The sequence below is a fragment of the Lithobates pipiens genome, unplaced genomic scaffold, assembly GCF_037356315.1.
Source record: "Lithobates pipiens isolate NorthernLeopardFrog02 unplaced genomic scaffold, aLitPip1_a1.2 Scaffold_18, whole genome shotgun sequence".
In the NCBI taxonomy this organism is placed as follows: domain Eukaryota; kingdom Metazoa; phylum Chordata; class Amphibia; order Anura; family Ranidae; genus Lithobates; species Lithobates pipiens.
Window position 1 is genome coordinate 640874956 of NW_027507758.1, and position 27650 is coordinate 640902605.

Here is a 27650-nt window from a genome sequence, read left to right on the forward strand (position 1 = left end):
TGGTGATCTCACTTCTGCCCAGATAGGAAGTCTCTATGGAATGTAGACAGGAAGTGATTTCAATTACAGACAGGAAGTTCCGGGTGAGAGGTGAGTCAGGAAGTAGCAAGGAGACGTTGCTGGAAGTGGCAGAAGTCGAGGTAATAAGATCTTATTTTCTATTTACACCCAGTAACCCCCCGTCATGTCCGTCCTCTTCCTCCATAGTCACTGTGATGTCTTTTATCTCCAGCAGATGATGATACACACATATATAGTGTGGAAACCTAGATTAACCCCTTCAGGGTCAGAACATTCTCCCACTTACAGGGCCGGAACATTCTCTTCATTTCAGAGATAAATTCTAGTAATATGTTCCTCTAAACAAACATCACTGACAATAAATAGACAAGACAATGACTATCCTGACCATACATGGCCTACAAAGGACAATTATTACACTACACAGGCTGTTGGTCTCTGATGGTCCTCTCACCCACCTGCACGCACTTTTCTGACCTCCATAAAGGAGAAGTGCAGCCTGAGATGGCTTGGCTGGACTTCTCCTTTGGGTTACAGGAGTGCAGTTCGTTTTGCACTCTTGTGACCTCTTTTCAGCAGAGAGCGGGCTGAAGTCGGCTCTCTGGTGACATCACTGGAATCAGTCCAGGCACCGCATCATCACGACAATGAAGTCTGGATCTTCCAGGTGCCTGGACTGATGGCCATCTCAGCCTCTCAGCGAGCCACTGAGAGACTGAGACGGGCTCTCCCCGCCCCTCCACAGCTCCAGTGAGCGCGGGGGGCGGAGCTGTGAGAACCGAGCCATCGCAGATGTTAGATCACTTGGTTCTCAGTGAAGAGGCGCCGGGGGACCGATGCTCCATCCACCTAGGTAAGTATGAATCTGAAAGAAAAATAAATCATACTTCTCTTTTAAAGACCTTCTGCCAGCAAGTGAAGGAAGCCTTCACCTCACCATTTCACCATTCTAGAAATATGTTACAGGATACAAAATAGACCAAGAGAACAAACCCCTCCCCCTGCTGTCCTCCTACCAGCACTGAAATAAAAAACACACACCAGTAATTTGCACTACAAGGTCCAGCCCAACAGACAGCAGTCTATGGTAACAGCATGATGAGGACAAATGTTCATTCCAACATACAAGGGTCCTGCAGCTTGTCAGATAAAGATCCGGGAAGATCCAAGGAGCTCAAACAACAAAGAAATGACAGCGTGAGATCCTCATTAGAATGATGAAGTCATTTATTCCATAAAAACAAATAGTACACTTACATGATAAAATCTTCATAATCAGCATAGATGGCAGATGGGTTGCTATTGGAGAGAACAAAATTAACTCCTCCCCCACAGTTCTGTACTCCACCAGCAGCATCCTCCTGCTATCCAATCCGATCTCTTCTCTTACTGCAGAGAGTGACAGTGACATCACTCCGATCAGTCAGCAGGCTGCCGGAGATTGGAGCCTTGCAGCCGGAGTTCTGGCAATTATCCTGATTAGTCGGCAACTCCGACCAAAAGTCAGCAAGTTCCCCTTCCTGGACATCATGATGACCCGACATTGTCCTCACAGCACTGCCTCAGAGCAAAGAGGTCAAAGGAAGGATCGTATTTATCATTCCTTGTCTGCAGATCTAAAACCAATCATATCCAGTTCAGAAACTAAACAAACCCAACAGAGAAAAGGAAATATCTGATCCAGCAGCAAAGAGGGTCCCGCACCTCAAAAATGTAGCAAACAATCCAAACTAAATGTGTTCCCATGGGGGGAGTAGTTGTTAAATGTCCAGCAAACCTCATATTACCCCCCCTCACATCCATATCCTATTATTTTGTGACCAACACCATCCAAATAATTCTTACTTTCATTTTCCAAAGTTATCCGTCTACAAGGAGACCTGTATAGATCAAATGATGGCATCAATGAGGATGGAGGAGGACCGGAGTCACATGACTGAGAAGATACTAAACCTCACCCTGGAGATCATCTACCTGCTGACCGGAGAGGTGAGGAGGATTCTGGGAGGTCACATGACATCACTCTTATCTCTATTAATAAAACACAGACCTGACCGGAGAGGGGAGGAGGATTCTGGGAGGTCACATGACATCACTCTTATCTCTAATAATAAAACACAGACCTGACCGGAGAGGTGAGGAGGATTATGGGAGGTCACATGACATCACTCTTATCTCTATTAATAAAACACAGACCTGACCGGAGAGGTGAGGAAGATTCTGGGAGGTCACATGACATCACTCTTATCTCTATTAATAAAACACAGACCTGACCAGAGAGGTGAGGAGGATTCTGGGATTCTAACATGATATTCCTATTGGTTCCTCAATACAGAGATTTCCTCTTGTGAAGTCAGGTGATCATATGACCATCACAGTGCCTCCATGTGACTCCCTAAAACCTGAGAGACACAACATGGAGAAGATTCTAGAAGTCACCAAGAAGATGATGGAGCTGCTGACAGGAGAGGTGAGGAGGATTCTGGGAATTCTGGGACATTATCCAGTAACAGACAAGGGATGTGTCTGGATGGTGACTGTATCATTGTGTGTGTCAGGTTCCTATAAGGTGTCAGGATGTCACTGTCTATTTCTCCATGGAGGAGTGGGAGTATTTAGAAGGACACAAGGATCTCTACAAGGACGTCATGATGGACAATCAGCCGCCCCTCACATCACCGGGTAAGAGGAGACTTTATTGTAAAGGAGAGAGCAGTACGGAGGCTCCACCTAGATCCCCCATCATCTGATAAACACATAGAAACAATGTATTCAGTCAGTGTGTGTGTTTCCTACAGATGGATCCAGTAATGGGAACCCACCAGAGAGATGTCCCTGTCCTCTGTATTCCCGGGATTCCACACAGGAAGGTCACACCATCCCCCACCATCATCAGGTAGATGAGGAACAATCACTGATAGTATCATTAGGATCTGTACATTATCTGCATTGTTACCATTGATGTCATTTTTATTATATATTCAGAGTGGAAACCTGAGAGATCCTAAAGTTGAGGTTAAAGAAGAGATAAAAGAGGAGGATGGGGTGACGGAGGAGTCAGAGTCTCTAAAAGAACACAAAGTTCTGTACCAGGACACCATGGTGGAATCATCCAGCTTCAGAAACCCACCAGAGAGATGTCCCCGTCCTCTGTATTCCCAGGATTCCACACAGGAAGATCACACCATCCCTCACTGTTACAAGGTTGGTGGGACGGAGCATCTAGAACATGGACTCCTAGAGATGATGTGTGGATTTTTATGTGATGTCACAATAATAAATTGTATTGTTTACAGATGATATTCTCTCTCATTTTCTTGGTTTAGAGTGGAGATCCAATCGATATAGAATTTGAGGTGAAATCAGAAGAAGAAGAGAGGTATGTGAGGGATGATCAGCAGTCTATGGAGGAGGATGGAATAACGGGGAAATTTATAGAGGAAGACACTCCTACAGAGATCAGCACAGGTGGGTCATTAACACTAAATACATTCCTCCACCCATACTGCTCACTGATTGGTCCAAGTAGGGCGGGGATTCTGTGCTGCAGACACCTTTTTTTGGATCTAGACTGTATTTATGGAAATTCTGGGGTTTAGCTGGCAGCAAAAGTTTGATTTTCACAATAGATGTTGCTCTACCTATTCACCTTGTGCATGTGCTTTGGGTCTTCTACTTCATGCCCAGGTCTAGCATAATCTCTGACAAGAACAAATCCTTCCAGAATTACTTGCTCTGTTGTTTTCTGGCTGTGCTAAGTTGAGGGATATTTCTGTATAGTCTCATTTAAGCTTCCACTGATTACCAATATTATGAGTCCTGACCCTTACACTGTATAATTTATATTGTGCATTACATACTCCTGACCCCTGCACTATATACATATGTTGTACATTACATAGTCCTGACTTCTGCTCTCTCCCCTCCCCCCACTGCTATATATACACATAATATGTATTCTCTTTTGTTACACCCATTTCCTACCAGCTGGACATTTTATATCTGATGATGTGATTGGAGCACAGACTTTTACATGTTGATAATGTGATAACATCCTCAAACTTTGGAACCTTAAACAGAAAGTGATAATGAGGGAGGAGTCAATAACCCAATGATGGGGGTCTTCAGGGTCAGTCCAGTCTTCATCTTGGTTGTTCTTCCCCCATCCTCACTCTCTGACCTCTGGTGGGGCTCAGCCCCGCTGTTATTCATGACTAAATCATGGTCTAAATAATGAAGTGCAGGACTTCTTGTGTTGGGAAGATGGCAATGAGTGATAGAGGGGGAGGGGAAACTCGTCCTATAATCCCCTCATCACTGTCACTCCTATAAAAGACAGTTCTCGTTGTTTCCTCGCTCTCTGACTAAGGTCCATGAATAAAGAAATGATCTGGTAGGAGATCAGAGGACCCATTTACTAGATACCTTGAGGGGGGAATTGTAAGATCCTCAGAGACAAAGCTGCCTGATGTGGGCGGAGTCCTGGTTTAGGGGAACCAATCAGCTCATGTCTAGTAATAATCTTTGTGTTTCTATTTTAGTAGATGGACGGGAGATGAGGAAAACCTCAGAGGATTGTCTCACTTTGTCTCCAGACTGTAAAGTAGAAGATGAGGACATCACACAGTATAGTCCAGGAGAAAACCCGACTACCTCAAATGTCCATCCGGCACCACACAGTGTAGATGGACCATCGTATTCCTCTTATCCTGAGGAACCTCAGACTGTGCGGGACGGGGCCGTCCTTCCAACAGAGAAGAGCTTTTCCTGTACTGAGTGCGGGAAGTGTTTCCATTTAAAATCCAATCTTCATAGGCATAAAAGATCTCACACAGGAGAGAAGCCGTATTTCTGTCCTGAGTGCGGGAAGTGTTTCCGTTTAAAATTCAATCTTCATAGGCATAAAAGATCTCACACTGGAGAGAAGCCATATTCCTGTCCTGAGTGTGGGAAATGTTTCCGTTATAAATCTTATCTTAATGTACATCTAAGATCTCACACAGGAGAGAAACCATATTTGTGTACTGAATGCGGGAAATGTTTTTTAACGAAGTCCAGTCTTTACACACATCGGAGATCTCACACAGGGGAGAAGCCGCATTCCTGTCCTGAGTGCGGGAAATGTTTTTTACAGAAGTCCGATCTTAACAGACATCAGAGATCTCACACGGGGGAGAAGCAGTACTCCAGTCCTGAGTGCGGAAAATGTTTTTTACAGAAGTCTGATCTTTCCAAACAGAGATCTCACATAAGGGAGAAACTGTATTCCTGTCCTGAGTGCGGGAAATGTTTTTCACAGAAGTCCCATCTTTACAGACATCAGACATCTCACACGGGGGAGAAGCCATATTCCTGTCCTGAGTGTGGAAAGTGTTTTTCACAGAAGTCCTATCTTTCCATACATCAGAGATCTCACACGGGGCAGAAGCCACATTCCTGCCTTGAGTGCGGGAAATGTTTTTCACTGAAGTCCCGTCTTTACAGCCATCAGAGATCTCACACGGGGGAGAAGCCGTATCCCTGTCCTGAGTGTGGGAAATGTTTTTCACAGAAGTCCCATCTTTACAGACATCAGAGATCTCACACGGGGGAGAAGCCGTATTCCTGTCCTGAGTGTGGGAAATGTTTTTCACAGAAGTACAATCTTTACAAACATCAGAGATCTCACACAGGGGAAAAACCATATTCCTGTCCTGAGTGTGGGAAATGTTTTTCAGAGAAGTCCAGTCTTTCCATACATCAGAGATCTCACACGGGGGAGAAGCCGTATTCCTGTCCTGCGTGTGGGAAATGTTTTTCAGAGAAGTTCAGTCTTTCCATACATCAGAGATCTCACACGGGGGAGAAGCCGTATTCCTGTCCTGAGTGCAGGAAATGTTTTTCAGTGAAGTCCCATCTTTCCACACATCAGAGATCTCATAGAGGGGAGAAGCCGTATTCCTGTCCTGAGTGCGGGAAATGTTTTTCAGAGAAGTCCAGTCTTTACAGACATCAGAGATCTCACATGGGGGAGAAGCCGTATTCCTGTCCTGAGTGAGGGAATTGTTCCTCACTGAAGTCCTGTCTTCCTGTACATCAGGGATCTCACACAATCCTCGAGGTGTATTAGTGCCTTGAGTGTGGGAAATGTCTTCTATATGAATGTTGCTGGACATCACAGCTCTCATGTGGGGAAGAAGCACACCCTGATATACACCTCAGATATACTCCATGGCTGATCTTCATCATGGAAGAAACAGTTGAAAAGGAGATCAGAGATCACCAAAGACATGGATGAAATGTTGTAAAAATACAATGGATGGGCCGCTCATACAGGTCTGGTAATGTACTTTTATGTCATGGCTTTCTTCCAGGTCCGCACCCATGCACGTGCACACCCAGAAACCTCCACTGTCATTGGCTGCAGGACAAGTTTGTCAGCAGGTCCCAGCCAATGATTTTGCCCCGTACCCTGCTTATCACCTGCAGCCAATGACAAATCACTCCTGTGTTTTATTTTGTAAACACGGGGAGCTATCTTGTGATTTCTTCTCTTCCCGAGTCCTTTTCTGTTCAGGAAGAGAAGAGAACACCACACTGTGAGTATAATCACCACACTTTACACCCACACACCTTAGATTGGCACATTTATCCCCATTGATTGCCCTCATTCACCCTTTGATCCCCCTGTCACCCAACCAGTGCCATTAGTACAGCGTCATTGTACAGTATTTTTCACCAATCGCTGTATTAGGGTCACTTGTTACATCAGATAGTGCCAGGGTCAGCTAGCATTAGATTGTCCGCACACTATCACTCTCACGCTATAGGATCCTGATCACCACCATTACTAGTATAGTGTCTGTATGGATCAATATCCTGATCACCACCATTACTAGTACAGTGTCTGTATGGATCAATATCCTGATCACTGCTATTACTAGTATAGTGTCTGTATGGATCAATATCCTGATCACCACCATTACTAGTGTAGTGCAGGGCTTGACAAATTTGCTTGGAATCTAGGAGCCAGCTAAAAAAGTTAGGAGCAAGGTCGGTAACAGCAATCCAGACCTGTCCCTGGCCTGACATGGAGACGAGTGAGGGGAGGATAGCGCGGCCCCCCCACCTGTCTCCATGTCATTGCCCATAGCTCTTAGAGGGACATTTTTTTTTATTTTTATTTTTTCAAATGACAATTTTTTTTATTTTTATTTTTTTTATTGCACTTTAGTGTAAATTTGAGATCTGAGGTCTCTCTGACCCCAGATCTCATATTTAAGAGGACCTGTCCTGTTTTTTTCTATTACAAGGGATTTTTACATTCCTTGTAATAGGAATAAAAGTGACAATTTTTTTTTTTTTTTAAAGAACCGTGAAAAAATAAAAAGTTAAAATAAGAAAAAAAATGTTTTAAATGCGCCCTGTCCTGCCAAGCTTGCGTGCAGAAGCGAACGCATACGTGAGTAGCGCCCCCATAGGAAAGCAGTGTTCAAACCACACGTGAGGTATCACTGCGTTCGGTAGAGCGAGAGCAATAATTCTAGCCCTAGACCTCCTCTGTAACCCAAAACGTGCAACCTGTAGAATTTTTTAAACGTCGCCTATGGAGATTTTAAAGGCTAAAAGTTTGTCGCCATTCCATGAGCGGATGCAATTTTGAAGCGTGACATGTTGGGTATCAATTTATTCGGCGTAACATTATTTTTCACAATATGAAAAAAATTGGGCCAACTTTACTGTTGTCTTATTTTTTTAATTAAATAAATATTTTTTCCCCAAAAATGCGCTTGTAAGTCCGCTGCACAAATACGGTGTGACAGACAGTATTGCAACGACCACCATTTTATTCTCTAGGTTGTTAGAACTCCTAAACATTATATATATATTTTTTATTCTAAGTAAAGGTGAGATGGGTGGGCAGTGAAAGCTCCATTAGCATCGCTGGCTGTCATACCAACAGCCACCACTAGATGGCGCCAGATTACAGCACTAAACATAGGACCACAGAAGGCCTCAAAGCCGCGGCCTCAATTACCGGCCGGCAGCGGCGCGGCCCGACACGATCACGCCAGGGGGGGTGGAAGGAGACAGGATACCCCCCGCTGTGCTGCCCCAGGCGCCAGGTCACAAATTCTAGTCGCAAATGCGTCCTGGCGCCCCGGGGTTTGTCGAGCCCTGGTGTAGTGTCTGTATGGATCAATATCCTGATCACCACCATTACTAGTATAGTTTCTGTATGGATCAATATCCTGATCACCACCATTACTAGTATAGTGTCTGTATGGATCAATATCCTGATCACTGCCATTACTAGTATAGTGTCTGTATGGATCAATATCCTGATCACCATATGATATGAGAAGGGCAACCCAAGGCCAGGTTATGGGTATATAGGGTATCTCAGCCAATGGGCAGGGGTTTTCTTGAATCCCTTGGCCTGCTGGGAGAACCTATATATTTGGGTGGAGTCAAGTGATCAGGGTTCTGTGCCACCTAGGGAGAAAACGTTTTCGCAGAAGGGAGTTTAACAAGAATTGTGGCCACTCATTAAAATCAGAAGAAAAGAGGTTTAACCTTAAACTACATAGAGGGTTCTTTACTGTAAGAGTGGCAAGGATATGGAATTCCCTTCCACATGTGTGGTCTTAGCGGGGAGCATCAATAGTTTCAAGAAACTATTAGATAATAACTAGTGATGGACGAACTTCCGACGGGACGTTTCGCGAACGCGAAACGCGAACGGACACAAACGTTCGCGAAAACGACCGTTCGCCGCGGGCTCCATTGACTTCAATGGGAGGCGAATTTCGCAAACCTTTAGGTCGAATTTGCGGCCACGGGGTAATTATTAGGGGGTAGCACGTAGTCCCACCACCTGGACAATAGCATAATACATGTATGAGGTGAATTTGGGATCGATAACTACAAGCATTTTTTTTTTATTTGGGAAATTGTTCTGACAATTCAGGACTATGGAGCTAATGAAGGCAATGGAGGAGAGGGAAGGTCAGGGACCAGGGTAGGCAAACAAGAGGGTGCAGGAGATACAGAGCACTGACAGCAGCACCGTAATACAGAGCACTGACATCAGCACCGTGACATACAGCGCTGACAGCAGCTCCGTGACATACAGCGCTGACAGCAGCTCCGTGACATACAGCGCTGACAGCAGCTCCGTGACATACAGCGCTGACAGCAGCTCCGTGACATACAGCGCTGACAGCAGCTCCGTGACATACAGCGCTGACAGCAGCACCGTGACATACAGCGCTGACAGCAGCTCCGTGACATACAGCGCTGACAGCAGCTCCGTGACATACAGCGCTGACAGCAGCTCCGTGACATACAGCACTGACAGCAGCTCCGTGACATACAGCGCTGACAGCAGCTCCGTGACATACAGCGCTGACAGCAGCACCGTGACATACAGCGCTGACAGCAGCTCCGTGACATACAGCGCTGACAGCAGCTCCGTGACATACAGCGCTGACAGCAGCTCCGTGACATACAGCGCTGACAGCAGCTCCGTGACATACAGCGCTGACAGCAGCTCCGTGACATACAGCGCTGACAGCAGCTCCGTGACATACAGCGCTGACAGCAGCTCCGTGACATACAGCGCTGACAGCAGCTCCGTGACATACAGCGCTGACAGCAGCTCCGTGACATACAGCGCTGACAGCAGCTCCGTGACATACAGCGCTGACAGCAGCTCCGTGACATACAGCGCTGACAGCAGCTCCGTGACATACAGCGCTGACAGCAGCACCGTGACATACAGCGCTGACAGCAGCTCCGTGACATACAGCGCTGACAGCAGCTCCGTGACATACAGCGCTGACAGCAGCTCCGTGACATACAGCACTGACAGCAGCTCCGTGACATACAGCGCTGACAGCAGCTCCGTGACATACAGCGCTGACAGCAGCACCGTGACATACAGCGCTGACAGCAGCTCCGTGACATACAGCGCTGACAGCAGCTCCGTGACATACAGCGCTGACAGCAGCTCCGTGACATACAGCGCTGACAGCAGCTCCGTGACATACAGCGCTGACAGCAGCTCCGTGACATACAGCGCTGACAGCAGCTCCGTGACATACAGCGCTGACAGCAGCTCCGTGACATACAGCGCTGACAGCAGCTCCGTGACATACAGCGCTGACAGCAGCTCCGTGACATACAGCGCTGACAGCAGCTCCGTGACATACAGCGCTGACAGCAGCACCGTAAGCAGCCCCAGGAGGAAGTCAGCACAGCACAGGGATGGTGTGATCCCCTCATAATAAGAACCCCCAGGAGGAAGTCAGCACAGCACAGGGATGGTGGGAGCCCCTCATAATAAGAACACCCAGGAGGAAGTCAGCACAGCACAGGGATGGTGGGAACCCCTCATAATAAGCAGCCCCAGTAGAAATATGACACCGCTCAACCTCTTCAAAGAGGAGGGTAGGGGCATATAGTACGGTGTGCTTTTTTGGGTCAGGGAAGTGAGCCAAATGAATTAAGAAGGTCTGTGTGCTTGATTCCAAAAATTGTTTATAGACATATACATGGTCTACTGATCACATGTGTTGAATTCCTCCGAGATCCATGCCTCATTCATTTTTAGAAATGTGAGGTAGTTAACACTGTGGTGAGCTAGGCGAGTACGCTTATCGGTCACAATCCCCCCTGCTGCGCTGAACGTCCTTTCGGACAGGACACTGGATGAGGGGCAAGCCAACAGTTCGATTGCAAATTGGGCAAGCTCTGGCCAGAGGTCAAGCCTGCCCACCCAGTAGTCTAGGGGTTCATCACTCCTCAGAGCGTCCACATCGGCCGTTAACCCAATGTAGTCGGACACCTGACGGTCTAGGCGTTCCCTGATGCTGGATCCGGATGACACCTGTCGATGGGTCGGCTGAAAGAATGACCTCATATCCGAAGTCACCAACACATCTTCAAACCGGCCTCTTCTTGCAGGCGCTGTTGGATTGGTACCCGCAAATCCTTCTCTGGGAGTGGGAATTGCTCCTCTGCCAGCGCACGCAAAAGCAGAATGCAGCATTTCTCGAAGCAAGGCCTGGAAGTGCTGCATTCTGACAGCCCTCTGCGACGGCGGTAACATTTCCGCCATTTTGTGTTTGTACCGGGGGTCTAAGTACGTTGCCACCCAGTACTGGTCCTTGACCCTCATGCTTTTTATACGGGGGTCCCTATTAAAACACTGGAGCATGAAGGCCCCCATTTGCACTAAAGTGGAAGCGGTGTGGTGGCCTGGCTCCTGCTCATCATCCAGGATAATGTCGTCCTCTTCATTCTCCTCTCCCCATCCTCGCACAACAGGGATCCCAGAAAGGTTTAAAGCATGCTCTTCTTGCTCCTGCTCATCCGCCCCGGCACCATCCTCCTCTGACTCCTCATCAGACTCCTGTTGTTGACTTGTCTCAGATAGAGTAGCCCCCCCTGGGAATTCATCCAGCATTGCGACTTCCTCATCTTCCCGCTCCTGCTCCTCCACAGCCTGATCAATGACACGACGCAATGCACGCTCCAGAAAGAAGGCATAAGGTACCATGTCACTGATGGCGCCATGGCTGCGACTGACCAGTTTGGTGATCTCCTCAAATGGCCGCAGAAGTCTGCATGTGTCGCGCATGAGCAGCCACTGGCGCGGTGAAAAAAAACCCAGCTCCCCAGAACCGTTTCTTTCGCAGAGTTCATACAGGTAGACGTTAACTGCACGTTTCTGCTGGAGCAGCCTATCAAGCATATAGAAGGTTGAGTTCCATCGCGTCGGGCAATCGCAAATAAGACGTCTGACCGGCAGATGGTGTCGCCGCTGAATGTCAGCAAGGCGAGCCATGGCCGTGTAAGATCTTCTGAAATGGGCCGAGATTTTCCTTGCCTGCCGCAAGATGTCCTGGACCCCAGGGTATTTGACAAGGAATCGCTGCACGACCAAGTTTAAGACGTGTGCCATGCACGGCACGTGCGTGATTTTGCCCTGTTTCAATGCGCTAAGCAGATTGGCACCGTTGTCACACACCACTTTACCAACTGTCAAATTGAGCGGTGTTAGCCACTCATCTGCCTGTGAACGCAAAGCTGAAAGGAGTGCCGGGCCAGTGTGGCTCTTTGCTTCCAGGCACAACAGACGCAGCACGGCATGGCAACGTCTCACCTGGCATGTGGAATAGGTTCTGGGGAGCTTGGGCGGTGCAGTGGAAGAGACGCTAGCAGCGGAAAAGGAGGAGGCAGCTGAGGAGGAGAGGGAGGAGGATGGAGTAGGAGGAGGAGAAGAAGAGTCAGGCCTGCATGCAATCCGTGGCGGTAAAACCAAATCTACACGGGTGCCACGGGTTACATGCTTGACGGCCGTCAGAAGGTTCACCCAGTGGGCAGTAAAACTGATATACCTTCCCTGCCCGTGTTTGCTAGACCACGTGTCTGTGGTCAGATGTATCTTGGCACCGACACTGTGTGCCAGAGATACATTCACTTGCCGCTGAACATGGCCATATAGCTCTGGGATGCCCTTCTCTGAGAAATACTTCCTTCCTGGGACCTTCCATTGTGGTGTTCCAATGGCCACAAATTTGCGAAAGGCCTCCGAGTCCACCAGTTTATATGGCAGTAGTTGGCGGGCTATGAGTTCTGACAAGCCAGCCGCCAACCGTTGGGCAAGAGGGTTATCCGGCGTCATCATTTTTTTACGCTCAAACATTAGGCCCACGGAAGCCTGCCTTTTTGCAGAAAAATGTGAGCTTGGCGTGATGGAAGGTGGAGTGGAGGACAATTGTGAGGAGAGAGGAGAAGGAGAAGTAGAAGACGAGGCTGGACGGTGAGAGCCTGCAGTGTGGCTTTGTGTGTTCCGTTGCTCCCACTGGGCTCGGTGATGGCTGCTCATGTGCCTTCTTAAGGCGGTCGTCCCTAGGTGAGTATTGGGCTTACCGCGACTAACGCGTTGACTGCAAAGATTGCAGATGGCAACGCTATTGTCAGCAGCGGACACGTTAAAAAAAGCCCACACTGCGGAGCCATGTGCCGGTGTCCTGGGAGCGCCAGATGTGACCGTACATGGTCGATGACTCGCTCCTGATACATTTGCAGTCTGCTTTGTCCCTGCTGTGCAATGTAAGTCATTGCTGCTTCTCCTCCCTATCTGCTGGTCCATATCTCCCTCTGAACTCCCCTCCTCTTCCTCTCTTGTGGGCACCCACGTGACATCACTAGACACGTCATCATCAACGTCACCTTCCCCACCGCTATAAGTAGAGTAGGCAGCAACACCGGGGACCAACCTCCTCCTTGGGCTGATCTGGGTACTGGCGTCAGACTGCTGAGTAGCGCTTGTTGCTACCTCCTCTTCCTGATCCAATACCAAGAGTGGCTGCGCATCAGAAATGTCCTCTTGATATGGATCGGAAAATAATTCCAGTGACTCAAGCGGAAGGTATGTGGTGGTGGTGGTGGTGGTCGTGTTGTTGGTGGTAGTGTCTTTGGGGGTGCACATAGCAGAGAGTGAAGAAGAGGGTGCAGATCGAGAGGATGAGGAGGGTGCAGAAGAGTAAGGCTGAGCGAGCCACTCAACCAAGTCTGGTGCATCCTTTAAAGTAATTGAACGCACCTTCTGCAACTTCCCACTTTGGCTCAAGCCTGTTGCTCCTGCCCTACCCCTACCACCCCTGCGGAAGGGCCTGCCTCTTCCTCTGCATGTCATTTTTTAAATGACCCTGTGACAAAACTCTTAGTCCCTATACCGCTGAAGGACTGCTGCAGTATAGGTGAGCGGTCAGCAGTGGTGCACGTCAACCCTATCTATTGTGGACCTATAGCGGTCCTTACAGAACAGCAGACTGTACCGCACTCAAGCCTATGTACCGTAGCACCCTATACCAAGTTACCAGTCCTTATAAGAACTTTTGTGGACCAAGCAGGTTGTGTATTAGTGTTTAGCAGACTGTACGTCAGTCCCTATACCGCTGAAGGACTGCTGCAGTATAGGGCAGCGGTCAGCAGTGGTGCACGTCAACCCTATCTATTGTGGACCGATAGCGGTCCTTACAGAACAGCAGACTGTACCGCACTCAAGCCTATGTACCGTAGCACCCTATACCAAGTTACCAGTCCTTATAAGAACTTTTGTGGACCAAGCAGGTTGTGTGTTAGTGTTTAGCAGACTGTGCGTCAGTCCCTATACCGCTGAAGGACTGCTGCAGTATAGGGCAGCGGTCAGCAGTAGTGCACGGCAACCCTATGTATTGTGGACCGATAGCGGTCCTTACAGAACAGCAGACTGTAACGCACTCAGGCCTATGTACCGTAGCACCCTATACCAAGTTACCAGTCCTTATAAGAACTTTTGTGGACCAAGCAGGTTGTGTGTTAGTGATTAGCAGACTGTACGTCAGTCCCTATACCAATGAAGGACTGCTGCAGTATAGGGCAGCGGTCAGCAGTAGTGCACGGCAACCCTATGTATTGTGGACCGATAGCGGTCCTTACAGAACAGCAGACTGTAACGCACTCAGGCCTATGTACCGTAGCACCCTATACCAAGTTACCAGTCCTTATAAAAACTTTTGTGGACCAAGCAGGTTGTGTGTTAGTGTTTAGCAGACTGTGCGTCAGTCCCTATACCGCTGAAGGACTGCTGCAGTATAGGGCAGCGGTCAGCAGTGGTGCACGTCAACCCTATCTATTGTGGACCGATAGCGGTCCTTACAGAACAGCAGACTGTACCGCACTCAAGCCTATGTACCGTAGCACCCTATACCAAGTTACCAGTCCTTATAAGAACTTTTGTGGACCAAGCAGGTTGTGTATTAGTGTTTAGCAGACTGTACGTCAGTCCCTATACCGCTGAAGGACTGCTGCAGTATAGGGCAGCGGTCAGCAGTGGTGCACGTCAACCCTATCTATTGTGGACCGATAGCGGTCCTTACAGAACAGCAGACTGTACCGCACTCAAGCCTATGTACCGTAGCACCCTATACCAAGTTACCAGTCCTTATAAGAACTTTTGTGGAACAAGCAGGTTGTGTGTTAGTGATTAGCAGACTGTACGTCAGTCCCTATACCAATGAAGGACTGCTGCAGTATAGGGCAGCGGTCAGCAGTAGTGCACGGCAACCCTATGTATTGTGGACCGATAGCGGTCCTTACAGAACAGCAGACTGTACTGCACTCAGGCCTATGTACCGTAGCACCCTATACCAAGTTACCAGTCCTTATAAGAACTTTTGTGGACCAAGCAGGTTGTGTGTTAGTGTTTAGCAGACTGTGCGTCAGTCCCTATACCGCTGAAGGACTGCTGCAGTATAGGGCAGCGGTCAGCAGTAGTGCACGGCAACCCTATGTATTGTGGACCGATAGCGGTCCTTACAGAACAGCAGACTGTAACGCACTCAGGCCTATGTACCGTAGCACCCTATACCAAGTTACCAGTCCTTATAAGAACTTTTGTGGACCAAGCAGGTTGTGTGTTAGTGATTAGCAGACTGTACGTCAGTCCCTATACCAATGAAGGACTGCTGCAGTATAGGGCAGCGGTCAGCAGTAGTGCACGGCAACCCTATGTATTGTGGACCGATAGCGGTCCTTACAGAACAGCAGACTGTAACGCACTCAGGCCTATGTACCGTAGCACCCTATACCAAGTTACCAGTCCTTATAAAAACTTTTGTGGACCAAGCAGGTTGTGTGTTAGTGTTTAGCAGACTGTGCGTCAGTCCCTATACCGCTGAAGGACTGCTGCAGTATAGGGCAGCGGTCAGCAGTGGTGCACGTCAACCCTATCTATTGTGGACCGATAGCGGTCCTTACAGAACAGCAGACTGTACCGCACTCAAGCCTATGTACCGTAGCACCCTATACCAAGTTACCAGTCCTTATAAGAACTTTTGTGGACCAAGCAGGTTGTGTATTAGTGTTTAGCAGACTGTACGTCAGTCCCTATACCGCTGAAGGACTGCTGCAGTATAGGGCAGCGGTCAGCAGTGGTGCACGTCAACCCTATCTATTGTGGACCGATAGCGGTCCTTACAGAACAGCAGACTGTACCGCACTCAAGCCTATGTACCGTAGCACCCTATACCAAGTTACCAGTCCTTATAAGAACTTTTGTGGAACAAGCAGGTTGTGTGTTAGTGATTAGCAGACTGTACGTCAGTCCCTATACCAATGAAGGACTGCTGCAGTATAGGGCAGCGGTCAGCAGTAGTGCACGGCAACCCTATGTATTGTGGACCGATAGCGGTCCTTACAGAACAGCAGACTGTAACGCACTCAGGCCTATGTACCGTAGCACCCTATACCAAGTTACCAGTCCTTATAAGAACTTTTGTGGACCAAGCAGGTTGTGTGTTAGTGATTAGCAGACTGTACGTCAGTCCCTATACCAATGAAGGACTGCTGCAGTATAGGGCAGCGGTCAGCAGTAGTGCACGGCAACCCTATGTATTGTGGACCGATAGCGGTCCTTACAGAACAGCAGACTGTACTGCACTCAGGCCTATGTACCGTAGCACCCTATACCAAGTTACCAGTCCTTATAAAAACTTTTGTGGACCAAGCAGGTTGTGTGTTAGTGTTTAGCAGACTGTGCGTCAGTCCCTATACCGCTGAAGGACTGCTGCAGTATAGGGCAGCGGTCAGCAGTAGTGCACGGCAACCCTATGTATTGTGGACCGATAGCGGTCCTTACAGAACAGCAGACTGTAACGCACTCAGGCCTATGTACCGTAGCACCCTATACCAAGTTACCAGTCCTTATAAGAACTTTTGTGGACCAAGCAGGTTGTGTGTTAGTGATTAGCAGACTGTACGTCAGTCCCTATACCAATGAAGGACTGCTGCAGTATAGGGCAGCGGTCAGCAGTAGTGCACGGCAACCCTATGTATTGTGGACCGATAGCGGTCCTTACAGAACAGCAGACTGTACCGCACCCAAGCCTATGTACCGTAGCACCCTAGACAGACCAAGTTACCAGTCCTGATAAAGAGCTTTGTGGAACAAGTGAGTTGTGAATGATTAGCAGACTGCAGCAGAAGGGCAGCAGTCAAGTATAATATTCTTTCTATATTTGGAAGAAAGAATATTATACGTGTACAAGCCTATTACCGTACCACTGATACCAGTCCTGAAAAGAACCTTTGTGGAACTAATAGTAACAGCAAGTCTTTAAAATTATCCTCACTGCCTGACACACTGCTTCCTGCCTGTCCCTATACAAATTGGCAAAAAAGAGTAGGCTGGAACGATTAGCTGGAACAGCTCTTTTGTGGACCTGATAGTAACAGCTAATGATGATGATGATGATGATGATGAAGAAAGACTAATCTGGCTGAGCTGTCCCTAAAATAGCAGCATACAGCGCTCTGTCCCTTTATCTAAACTGACAAAAGAAACTCAGGCTGCTGACCTAACACCTATACCAGTCCTGAAAAGAACTTTTGTGTACCAAATAGCTAGCGTTTTCTCTGTCCCTACTCCACACAGGATCCTTTCCCTACAGTGACAGAAGAAAGAATGTAAAATGGCCACCGGATCGGGTGTATTTATAGGTTAGGGGGAATGTCCAAGTGTCCATGAGCTGTCATGTCTCAATTGGTTGTCCTGTAACACATGATAAACGTGTCACGAAAGGTTAAAGTTCTTGTATACATTAAACACGTAAGTCCGCCGGGGCGAACGACGGAAAAAGGCGTTCGAACCCGCGGACGGCGAAAGTCGGAAATTCGCCGCGAAACGACCGCCGGGCGAACCGTTCGGCCATCACTAATAATAACTTGAACGACAGCAACATACAGGATATACAATGTAATACTGACATATAATCACACACATAGGTTGGACTTTTGTCTTTTTTCAACCTCTTCTAATATGTAACTATGTAAGCTAGCTGCTGCCATAACAATGGTATTTAGCGTCAAAGTACCGAGGTACGGGTACAGCAATTTGCGTGAAGTGGTTAAAGGGTAACTCCACTTGCGTGGCAAAAAAAAGCAAATAAAGAAAAAATAATATAGCGCATATAATTGCGACACTAATCATATTGTTATTGCATGTTATTAAAAATCGCCTTTCATTTTCAATCTGCAGCCAATGTATTTTTCTGAGAATACATTGCAATATGGCTACCCTGTCCTGTACACATAGTATGTACTGACCACTCCCCAGAAACATAATTTCCTGCTTGTGTGATTGGCTCACCAACTTTCCCAGAAGTCTGCCCTAAGATGCAAGTCAGATTTGAGGCATCCTCTGAAACAAAATTTTCATTTTTTGGAGAGATACTTTCAATAGGAACACGTCTAAAGTGGTTCAGGCCCAGCAGCTTTCCTCATTAGTGCTCTGCATCTGCACACCTGACAGTTAATTATGAAACCACTCCCATTAGACTCACTCAGAACAGAGGCACAGACAAACACACAGTGATTTCTTCAGAATAACAAAAGGTAGGAATCCGCAACAAAGATTGTTATAATCCCTGCAATGTACACAGATCACCCAGAGGGGAATGTTTTTTTCTCAACAAAAATGGAGTTACGCTTTAACCATTGTAATTTACTTTGCAGGAACACCAATCCGCTGCAGCATTGATCTGTTTATTCTGACAGCAGCACGGTGTTGCTCTCAGAATACAAGCATCCATGCCTGCAGTGCTGCAGGAGGAGATTTCTCATCCACAGTTTAAAAAAATATGTATGCCCAAGCATGAGGGGTCTGTGTGGTCAGTGAGTGGATTGCTGCTTTGCTTCAGCATCTATTTTTTTTCACTTTTTTTGTATAGATGTAACTTAATAAAAGTTGTTTTATTGAGTTAATCTCATATCGTTAGTGTGTTTTATTGTTAACCATTGTTTGCTTTAGAGCAGGGGTCTCCAACTCAAATTGCATGAGGGCCACAAGACAAATTTTCATATCCCATGGGGGCCACATGCAAACTTCAAAAACAACAGTACTGGTGTCAGCGGACGCATTATTAACCCCCAGCACTGGTGTCAGTGGATGCATTGTTAAACCCCAACACTGGTGTGAGCGGATGCATTATTAACCCCCATCACTGGTGTGAGCGGACGCATTATTAACCCCCATCACTGGTGTCAGCGGATGCATTATTAACCCCCAACACTGGTGTTAGTGGATGCATTATTAACCCCAGCACTGCTGTTAGCAGATGCATTATTAACCCCAGCACTGGTGTCATCAGACGCATTATTAAACCCAAGCACTGGTGTCAGTGGACGCATTATTAAACCCCAGCACTGGTGTCAGTGGACGCATTATTAAACCCCAGCACTGGTGTTAGCGCATGCATTATTAAACCCCAGCACTGGTCACAGTGTACGCATTATTAAACCCCACTACTGGTGTTAGCGGGCGCATTATTAACCCCAGCACTGGTGTCAGCGGATGTATTATTAAACCCCAGCACTGGTGTCAGCGGACACATTAGTAAACCCAGCACTGGTCTTTGCAGGGTGTAGTAGGCTTTATGGATAAATTTAAGCTGAATAAATCTATCCCTTGCAGAAATCATCAAGGGGATATCGTTTTGAAACCCCTCTCTCCAGTCGTCCTCCCCCAGATTCGGGAGGTCATACCTCCATTTATGGAAAAGGTTAGTCCCCTCCGCAGGCTCCGGGGCGGAGAGTCTTAGGTACAGGGAGAAAAGAATACGATCTGCATGTTTGGATATTAGAAATCTCTCGATCTGATGTGAACGTAAGGAGACCCCGCCGGGGAACTGGGCCTGTATCGCATGTCGCAGCTGCAGGTATCGGAAAAACATTTTAGTAGGTAGCTCAAATTCCGCTCTCAGTGAATCAAAATTAAGAAGGACCCCCCTGGGCATAACATGCTGGAGAGTCGTAATGCCGTAACTGGCCCACAGTGCAGGGTCCGGGACAGAGTTTAAGTGTTGCAGCTGAGGGTTGCCGCATAATGGAGTATGTGGTGAAATATCCGAAGGGTCGTTAAGTTTCACCGACACCTGCAGCCACACACGAACCGTCGTTCTCATAGGGGATGTAATACCTGAGTGTGCCTTAGGCCCTCTAAAGACCAAATTGCTAAGTGTGGCATAAGAACCCAGAATTGCTGCCTCCAAGTTAACCGACTGATTGGACCGCGATTGTGCAAACCACCACCTCACCGTCACTAGCACCACCGCCCAGTAGTACTGTTTCAGGCACGGCAAAGCCAACCCCCCACAATTGTAATATTAATGTGATAACTACGTAATAATGTGTATAAAAACCTTCAATTGCGTCATAATAAAACACAACAGTTATTTGGAAAGATGCTAAGCGTATATTTTGTGTCTGTTCCCTACTGCAGTAGTTATTTTTTATTTGGACCCACTAATCAATATGAGGATAGGAGTTGTCTATCAATAAAATTCCATATCAGATGGTGAGCTTTGCCTAGGAGCTGATTTACGGGTGACCCTGAGAATCCAAAACGAGGAGCTTTAGATGATTTGGGAATTTCTGATAATCAGCCTTTTGCTTACATTTAGAGTTATCAGACTTCCTTGATCGGTAAGACATTTTCAGGACAAAGGCTACCTATTTTACTGCTCTTAATTAAACTGTATTGATTGGTGGCTGTATGTTATTTTGTCACTGTCTACTCTCCATCGCAGTGTTCACAGGTATATGTAGTACACATCTGCTAGATCAAGTAGTTTAGAGGCAAGAGGGTATAGGCACAAGTAGAGAAGAGAGAAGACTGACCAGTCATTTTGGGCATTAAATTAAGTAAGGGAATGAAGGGTAAAAGACCCTAAAAAAAAAGTCTTAAGTTAGAGGTGAGATAGAACCTGTGACGGACTCCAGACACCCTGACTGGGTATCTCCGCCAAGAAGCTGATTCCCAAGCTCTGGAACATGAGACCAGTGGATCTGGCTATAGTTACCCCAAGAACTAGACAGCACCAGCCTTGGAGTAAACCAGAATTAGCCCCTGTACACACGGTCAGAGATTTCCACAACCAAATCCGTCGGATATTGCCTATCGGATTTTGTCCGTCGGATCTTGTCCGAAACTGTTGCATACACACGGTCGGGCCAAGTTGGCGAAAAATCCGATCTTTCAGAACGTGATGACATAATTTCGTTACGATAGGACTACGTTCAGGCTAGTAGCCAATAGCTTTGATGTAGGAATTTGATCTGAGCATGCGTGGCACTTGGTCCGATGAAAATGCTCTACACATGATCGGAATAGGTCCTTCCGGCCCAGTTGGTTGGGAAATATTTCCAACATGTTGGAAAATTGGGTCAGACGGAGATTCGGATGGAATCAGTCCGATGCATACCACACACAGCCGGATTATCCGACGACACGGTCCGATAAGACGCAATCCGACAGATTATCCGACCGTGTGTACAAGGGCTAAGAACTGTTTATTTGAACAAGAATACAGGCTTTTATACACTTGAGAAGGAGGTCACTCACCACATTAACAATGACCCAAATGTGACGGGAGTCACTTTTGGGCGCAGCGTGACCAAGAAAAGATTGAACCCTGAGAATATGATTGGATTAATTCAAATGGGACAGTACTATTCGTTAACAATATCTCTCAAGAAATATGAAGATTTTATCCCCTGTACACTGTGAGGTCTATGTCCAGGAAGTATAAATCCTAATATGGGCATTCCAGGAAGTTCAATGTAAGTGTCTGATTCCTGTTTGACCCTCCGTACAGAGCCTTGTCTCGTACTGGGGGGGGGGGGGGGGGGAGAATTATTTGTATGGGTTTCTTGTTTTGCTGATTGGAGTGTTCAGTAGCTGCCTTTGTGTTCGGAAATGGAATGTCCTAAACGGCTTTAACCCCTTTCATACTCGGGGTGATGCTACAATTGGTGGCAAGCAGCGGGATGATTCCCACAGCCCAGAAGGACAGCTACAAGAGGACCCAGGCCAATGGAACCACAGTATGACCGGCTAAAGCGCTCTACCCTCAAGGACTCACCAGAGAACTGGGGCTGACTGGCCAACAACCGTAAGAAGAGGGACATTATCGCAGAACTAGTCAAAATGGATAGAGCCAAAAGACCTAACATGACCAAAAGGCCCAGCATAACAGACAGGACACCCGAAGAGGCAAGTTTTGATTGTGCTGTTAGCATAAGACTGGCACATTATGACCCTAACCTTACAGCGGAGATCATAGACCGAGTTATAGCGGCTGTGGAGGAAAATTGGCTACAGCAAAGAGGTGCTGCAGGAGTCCCAACCAAAAGGAGAAAGGTACATTTTAAACAGGCTTTTAAAGATGTAATCGAAACAGAAGGGGAAATTGATGGGTACCGTGCCAATTTTGAACTGCAATGTGCCCTGCACCGGGTGCCCACAGAGGAATGGGTTACCATTTTGTCTGGGAAATTGTCCGGCCGGGCCAGTGAAGCATTCAGGACCATCCCAGATGCGGAGATTGTGAACTATGGGCTGGTAAAAGAAGCACTTTTGGCCAGGTATGCCGTCATATCGGAGGCATACCGGAGGCGGTTTCGAGAAATGAGAAAGCAGACTGAAGACTTATATACCGAGTGGGCATGCCGCCTACACCGCCCGGCATCCCACTGGGTTGCTGGATGCCAAGCAATATCTGGGGAAGAGGTGCTGCAGCTGAAGCACTTATTTGAAGCAGCTCGCTTGATGGACAAATACACAGACTCCCGCAAACTGGTTAACCCTGTGGTCAACACAACAGCTTGGGTGGATTATCGATCAGCGGCACCCCCTCCAACTGACGCCTACCAACCAAAGTCATACTGCCCTACAGCACCACCTCCAGTGGCCACTTATTCTCAGCAGCCCAGGTTCAAATCCCAGGACTACTCACAACCCATCAGGTGTTTCGGGTGTAAACAGCTAGGGCACAAAAAGCCAGACTGTCTGTTGAATCCAGACAGGCAGTCCCAGTCATGGAGAAAGCCAACAGGGGGGAATCCCTGCACATCTATGCCTGCGGCTCACTGCGTTGAAGAGGAAGAACATTGGGGCGTCTTGCTCGAGGCTGATCCAGTACAAACAGCTAACCAGGACAACCAGCAGCAACACAGGCAGACTGTCTGGGTTAATGAAAAGGTAGCCAATGGCCTACGTGATACTGGTGCCACCATGACCCTACTGCAGGAGAACCTCATCCCAGAGAGCCAACACACCGGAGACACTGTAGCCGTAAGGGTAGCAGGTGGCACCGTTTTCCGGCTACCCATTGCCGTGTTCCCCTGGATTGGAGGGTTGGTTTGGGACACGTGAATGTGGGGGTGATGAAGGATTTGCTGGGGAATGATTTGCCCCCCTCATTTCTGCTTACGCCCCAATAGGCCCCGCTGAAGCCAACCCAGTGACTACCCATGCCCAGACCTGTGCTGTTGGAACCGGCCCGCTTGCTGCTGAGACCCAGGTAAGACTATCTTCCCCGACATATACCTTAGATCAGGCTCCCCTAGGCTGGGATACCCCAGAGGCATTCGGGAGGGAAACCCAAGAGGACCCAGCCTTACACAAGTATAGGGCTAAGGCAGATACTCAGAAAAGGGGAATAGATGGGGAGCTTTATGAATGGGTTGGGGATAGACTGTATAGGATCCCTAAGCCATCCCCGAGAAGTAAAGCCCCTTCGCAGAAACGACAGCTGGCGGTACCTAAGAAATATCAGCTGGACATTCTGCGAATCGGGCATGATGTACCACTAGCAGGACATCTAGGGTCCTGTCGCACAGCCCATAGAATTACACAGAATTTCTTCTGACCCAATTTTAACCAGGATGTGCAACACTACTGCAAAACGTGTGACAGATGTCAATGGGTAGGTAAGCGGGGGAACTACCCTAAGGCCAGACTTATGTCCATGCCTATTATTGGGGAGCCTTTTTACCGCATAGCCGTTGACATTGTGGGTCCCTTGGCCAGGCCTAGTCCTTCTGGGAAGAAGTATATTCTCACCGTGGTGGACTACGCCATCCGTTACCCAGAGGCAGTAGCTATGTCCAACATTGAAGCAGAGACAGTAGCTGATGCCCTGGTTAAGATATTTACTAAAGTGGGGTTCCCTAAGGAGATTCTCTTTGACCAGGGACCCCAGTTTACCACTGTGCTCACCCAGCAGTTATGGAAGGTGTGCAATATTAAGCCCTTGCTGAGCTCACCTTGCCACCCCCAGACTAATGGTCTATGCGAGGTCTTTAACAGAACCCTCAAGCAAATGCTGAGGACGTTTTTGGACGCTTGCAGAGACTGGGAGACATTCCTGCCTCACCTTTTACATACAGAAAGGTACCCCAGGAATCTACTGGGTTCTGTCCCTTTGAGTTACTCTATGGGAGAAGGGTCCGCAGATGCCTCTATCCCATTAGAGGACACTGGGAGGGAGAGACAGAGCGGGAGGGGACCCCCATAGTGCCCTATGTTCTGGAACTCAGGGACCGCATAGAGCAACTGTCTCTGATGGTAAGGGAGAATCTCCAGGTGGCCCAGGGGAGACAGAAGAGATGGTGCGATCGGGGGGCGACAACGTATCCTTCAGGTTGAGCAGAAGGTCTTAGTACTCAAGCCTGTGAAGACCGACAAAATGCAGGCATCTTGGCAGGGCCCATATAAAGTAGTAGCCCAGGTATGTGATACTACCTATGTTATTACCAGCTGTGCAGATGAAAGAATCCAGCGAACCTTTCATGTGAACATGTTGAAGGAGTATCAGGAACGGCAGGAGGATGTTGCTGCAGTATGTGCCCCTGCTGTGGACGACTCAGAAAGTTTACTCTTCCCTGACTTACTAGAGAGACCCCCAGACTGACCTCATTAGCCTCGTACAGCTAGAGGACCGGTTAAGCCCCACAAAAAAGGAACAGACTAATCGGCTTCTGTGAGAGAAACATGCAACTTTCTCCCAAAAACTGGGCTACACGATTCTGGCTGTGCATAAGTTAGAGACCCCTGGGAAAGAACCCCTTCGACAGCCCCCCTACTGTATCCCTGAAGCAGTCTCAGAAGGATTGCAGAAGGAGATACAAGAGATGATTCAGTTAGGAGTCATTGAGCCCTCTGTCAGCCCTTGGGCATCGCCTATAGTCCTGGTCCTAAGAAAGACGTAACTACCCGGTTCTGCATGGACTACAGGGGACTCAATGAGAAGACCACCACTGACGCCTACCCAATGCCCAGGGTAGACAAACTACTAGATCGTAGTAGTCTAGTAGTTTGATGATTCAGTTAGGAGTCATTGAGCCCTCTGTCAGCCCTTGGGCATCGCCTATAGTCCTGGTCCTAAGAAAGACGTAACTACCCGGTTCTGCATGGACTACAGGTGACTCAATGAGAAGACCACCACTGACGCCTACCCAATGCCCAGGGTAGACAAACTACTAGATCGTATAGCCAGGGGACGTTATTTAACTACAATAGACCTGTGTAAGGGATATTGACAGATTCCCCTGGCCGAGAATGCTACGTATGGTGGATAGGCTCCTCAATGGCTTTCAGGATTTTGCATGTGCATACCTGGATGACATTGCGATCTACAGTGGGTCTTGGAAGGAGCACCTGGCTCAGGTAGGGGTGGTTCTGGACAAGATTCGGGCCACAGGCCTGACCTTGAAACCAGACAAGTGGCATCTAGGTATGGCAGAGGTGCAGTACCTGGGACACCAAGTAGGGCGTGGAAACCAGGGACCAGAGCCAGCCAAGGTAGAGGCAGTAGCTAACTGGCCCACACCCCTTACTAAGACCCAGGTAATAGCCTTCTTAGGGACTGCAGGGTACTACCGACGTTTTGTCCCTGATTATAGTGCTATTGCCAAGCCCCTGACGAAAAATAATTTACCTAGGTAGGTCTTGTGGTCTCCAGCTTGTGAAGCCACGTTTCTAGTCCTCAAGCAAGCACTTGTAAATGCGCCTGTCTTGGCTGCCCCAGTACCTAACAAATTTTTCCTTGTCCACACAGACACATCCATGTTAGGACTGGGGGCTGGGCTGAGCCAATTTAGGGAGGACAGAAAAGAACACCCTGTCGCATACCTGAGCAGAAAGCTATTACCCCGGGAAGTGAGCTATGCGGCAGTGGAGAAGTGCTTGCCCCTGGTCTGGGCCCTTAAAAAGTTGAACCCTTATTTGTACAGACAGGAATTTTCATTAGTCATCGACCACAACCCATTGGTCTGGCTTAACTGGGTCTCAGGAGATAATGGAAGGTTGATGGGGTGGAGCTTAGCCCTGCAACCATACAACTTCACCATCAGCTACCGACCCGGTAAGCAAAATTTGTTGAGTTGTCAAGCCGGGTCTGCCGAAGTGTCCAACAAGGAGGGAGCCATGTGACAGGAGTTATTTTGGGTGCAGGGTGACCAAGAAAATAAAGAAAAGTATATCTGCCATATTAGAAATAGTGGCTTATTCATAATGCTGGGACAAATACTGCTAGGAGAAGCTGATGTCAATTCCAGCCACCTGTCTCTGTCTGTGTCTGCTATAATGTAAATGAGTCTAGTGTGGCTTCTCTTTCAGCCATTGTTGTCTGGGCTAATTAACCCTGCAATTGTATGAAGGAGTTCTGTATTGAGATGTATGATTATGTGTATTGTATAGTTGGTGAGCTAGGAGACGTGAATTCTGTTGTAAAGGTCATGTCTCTGAGTCACCTAGGCTGTCTAAAGGATTAGATAATTAGCTCTTGTTAATTCGGTTTCTGGTCAGAGGTTGTACTTTCACCCTGCTGTATATATTTGTGTGAGATCTCAAAATAAAAATTCATTCCTGTTTGAACCTCAATACAGAGCCTCGTCTCGTACTTGGGGGAGAATTATTCATATGGTTTCTTGTTCAGCTGATTGAAGTGTTCGGTAGCTGCCTTTGGGTTCGGAAATGGAATGTCCTAAACGGTTTTAACCCCATTCATACTCGGGGTGTCATTACAGAATAATTTAAAATGTTTTCTTAAAAGTCAATGGAAAAGTTCAAAGGAATCCCATAACCATTCCATAAAAGCATTCCCGGCATTAAACTTATATCCACACCTGTACAAAACCCTACACACACCTGTAAATAAATATACGCGTGTGTTCAACCAACACTAAAAACCATTAAAACATATATAGACATGTACGTATATAAAAATACAAATACAAGCCTATATACATGCATGTATGCAGCAATACTGAAATTAATAAATACAAATACAATAATGGATACTTCTATGAACACATTACCGCCAACCCACTGTGCATTGAAACAATGAAACTAAGCTAATTAATGACAATACACCGGAGGAGCAATATTGGAGCTTCCATGTACATAGTAAACATAATTGTAATATCCGTATCCAATTAACAATAAATATACGGTCATTATATTCCATTGTTTCACGCAGAGCCCACTTTAGTCTAATACATTTAATAAAAACAAATCATGTTAGTTAAAAAATAGTGTTACAAAAAGATTCATTATTCTAAAAATCTATTACATACCTTTAACCTCACTATCGAACTATCCTATCCAAACCTACCATCTACACACATTACTCTTATCCATATCTGCAGCAAAAAGACCCATTGTGTTTATAATCTAGTTCCAAAATTCAATGCGCCCTTCTATCCCCATGGCAACATAGCTCAATGCCAATGGGTATGACCAGACTAGGTGTTTG

At 47.4% G+C, this 27650-nt stretch overlaps 1 protein-coding gene across 1 annotated transcript in view; it reads left to right on the top strand.

The window, feature by feature from the left end:
* Positions 1-20: 20 nt before the first annotated feature.
* Positions 21-27650, top strand: part of LOC143986902 (uncharacterized) — a 50725-nt gene continuing 23095 nt past the window's right edge. Inside the window, exons 1-10 of the mRNA XM_077485309.1 lie at positions 21-140; positions 1882-2010; positions 2357-2491; positions 2580-2703; positions 2820-2917; positions 3007-3225; positions 3348-3489; positions 4563-6052; positions 19526-19613; positions 22164-22824. Of these exons, the coding sequence (XP_077341435.1) occupies positions 36-140; positions 1882-2010; positions 2357-2491; positions 2580-2703; positions 2820-2917; positions 3007-3225; positions 3348-3489; positions 4563-6052; positions 19526-19613; positions 22164-22824 (3191 nt within the window). The 5' untranslated portion in view covers positions 21-35. The remainder of the gene's footprint in view (positions 141-1881; positions 2011-2356; positions 2492-2579; positions 2704-2819; positions 2918-3006; positions 3226-3347; positions 3490-4562; positions 6053-19525; positions 19614-22163; positions 22825-27650) is intronic.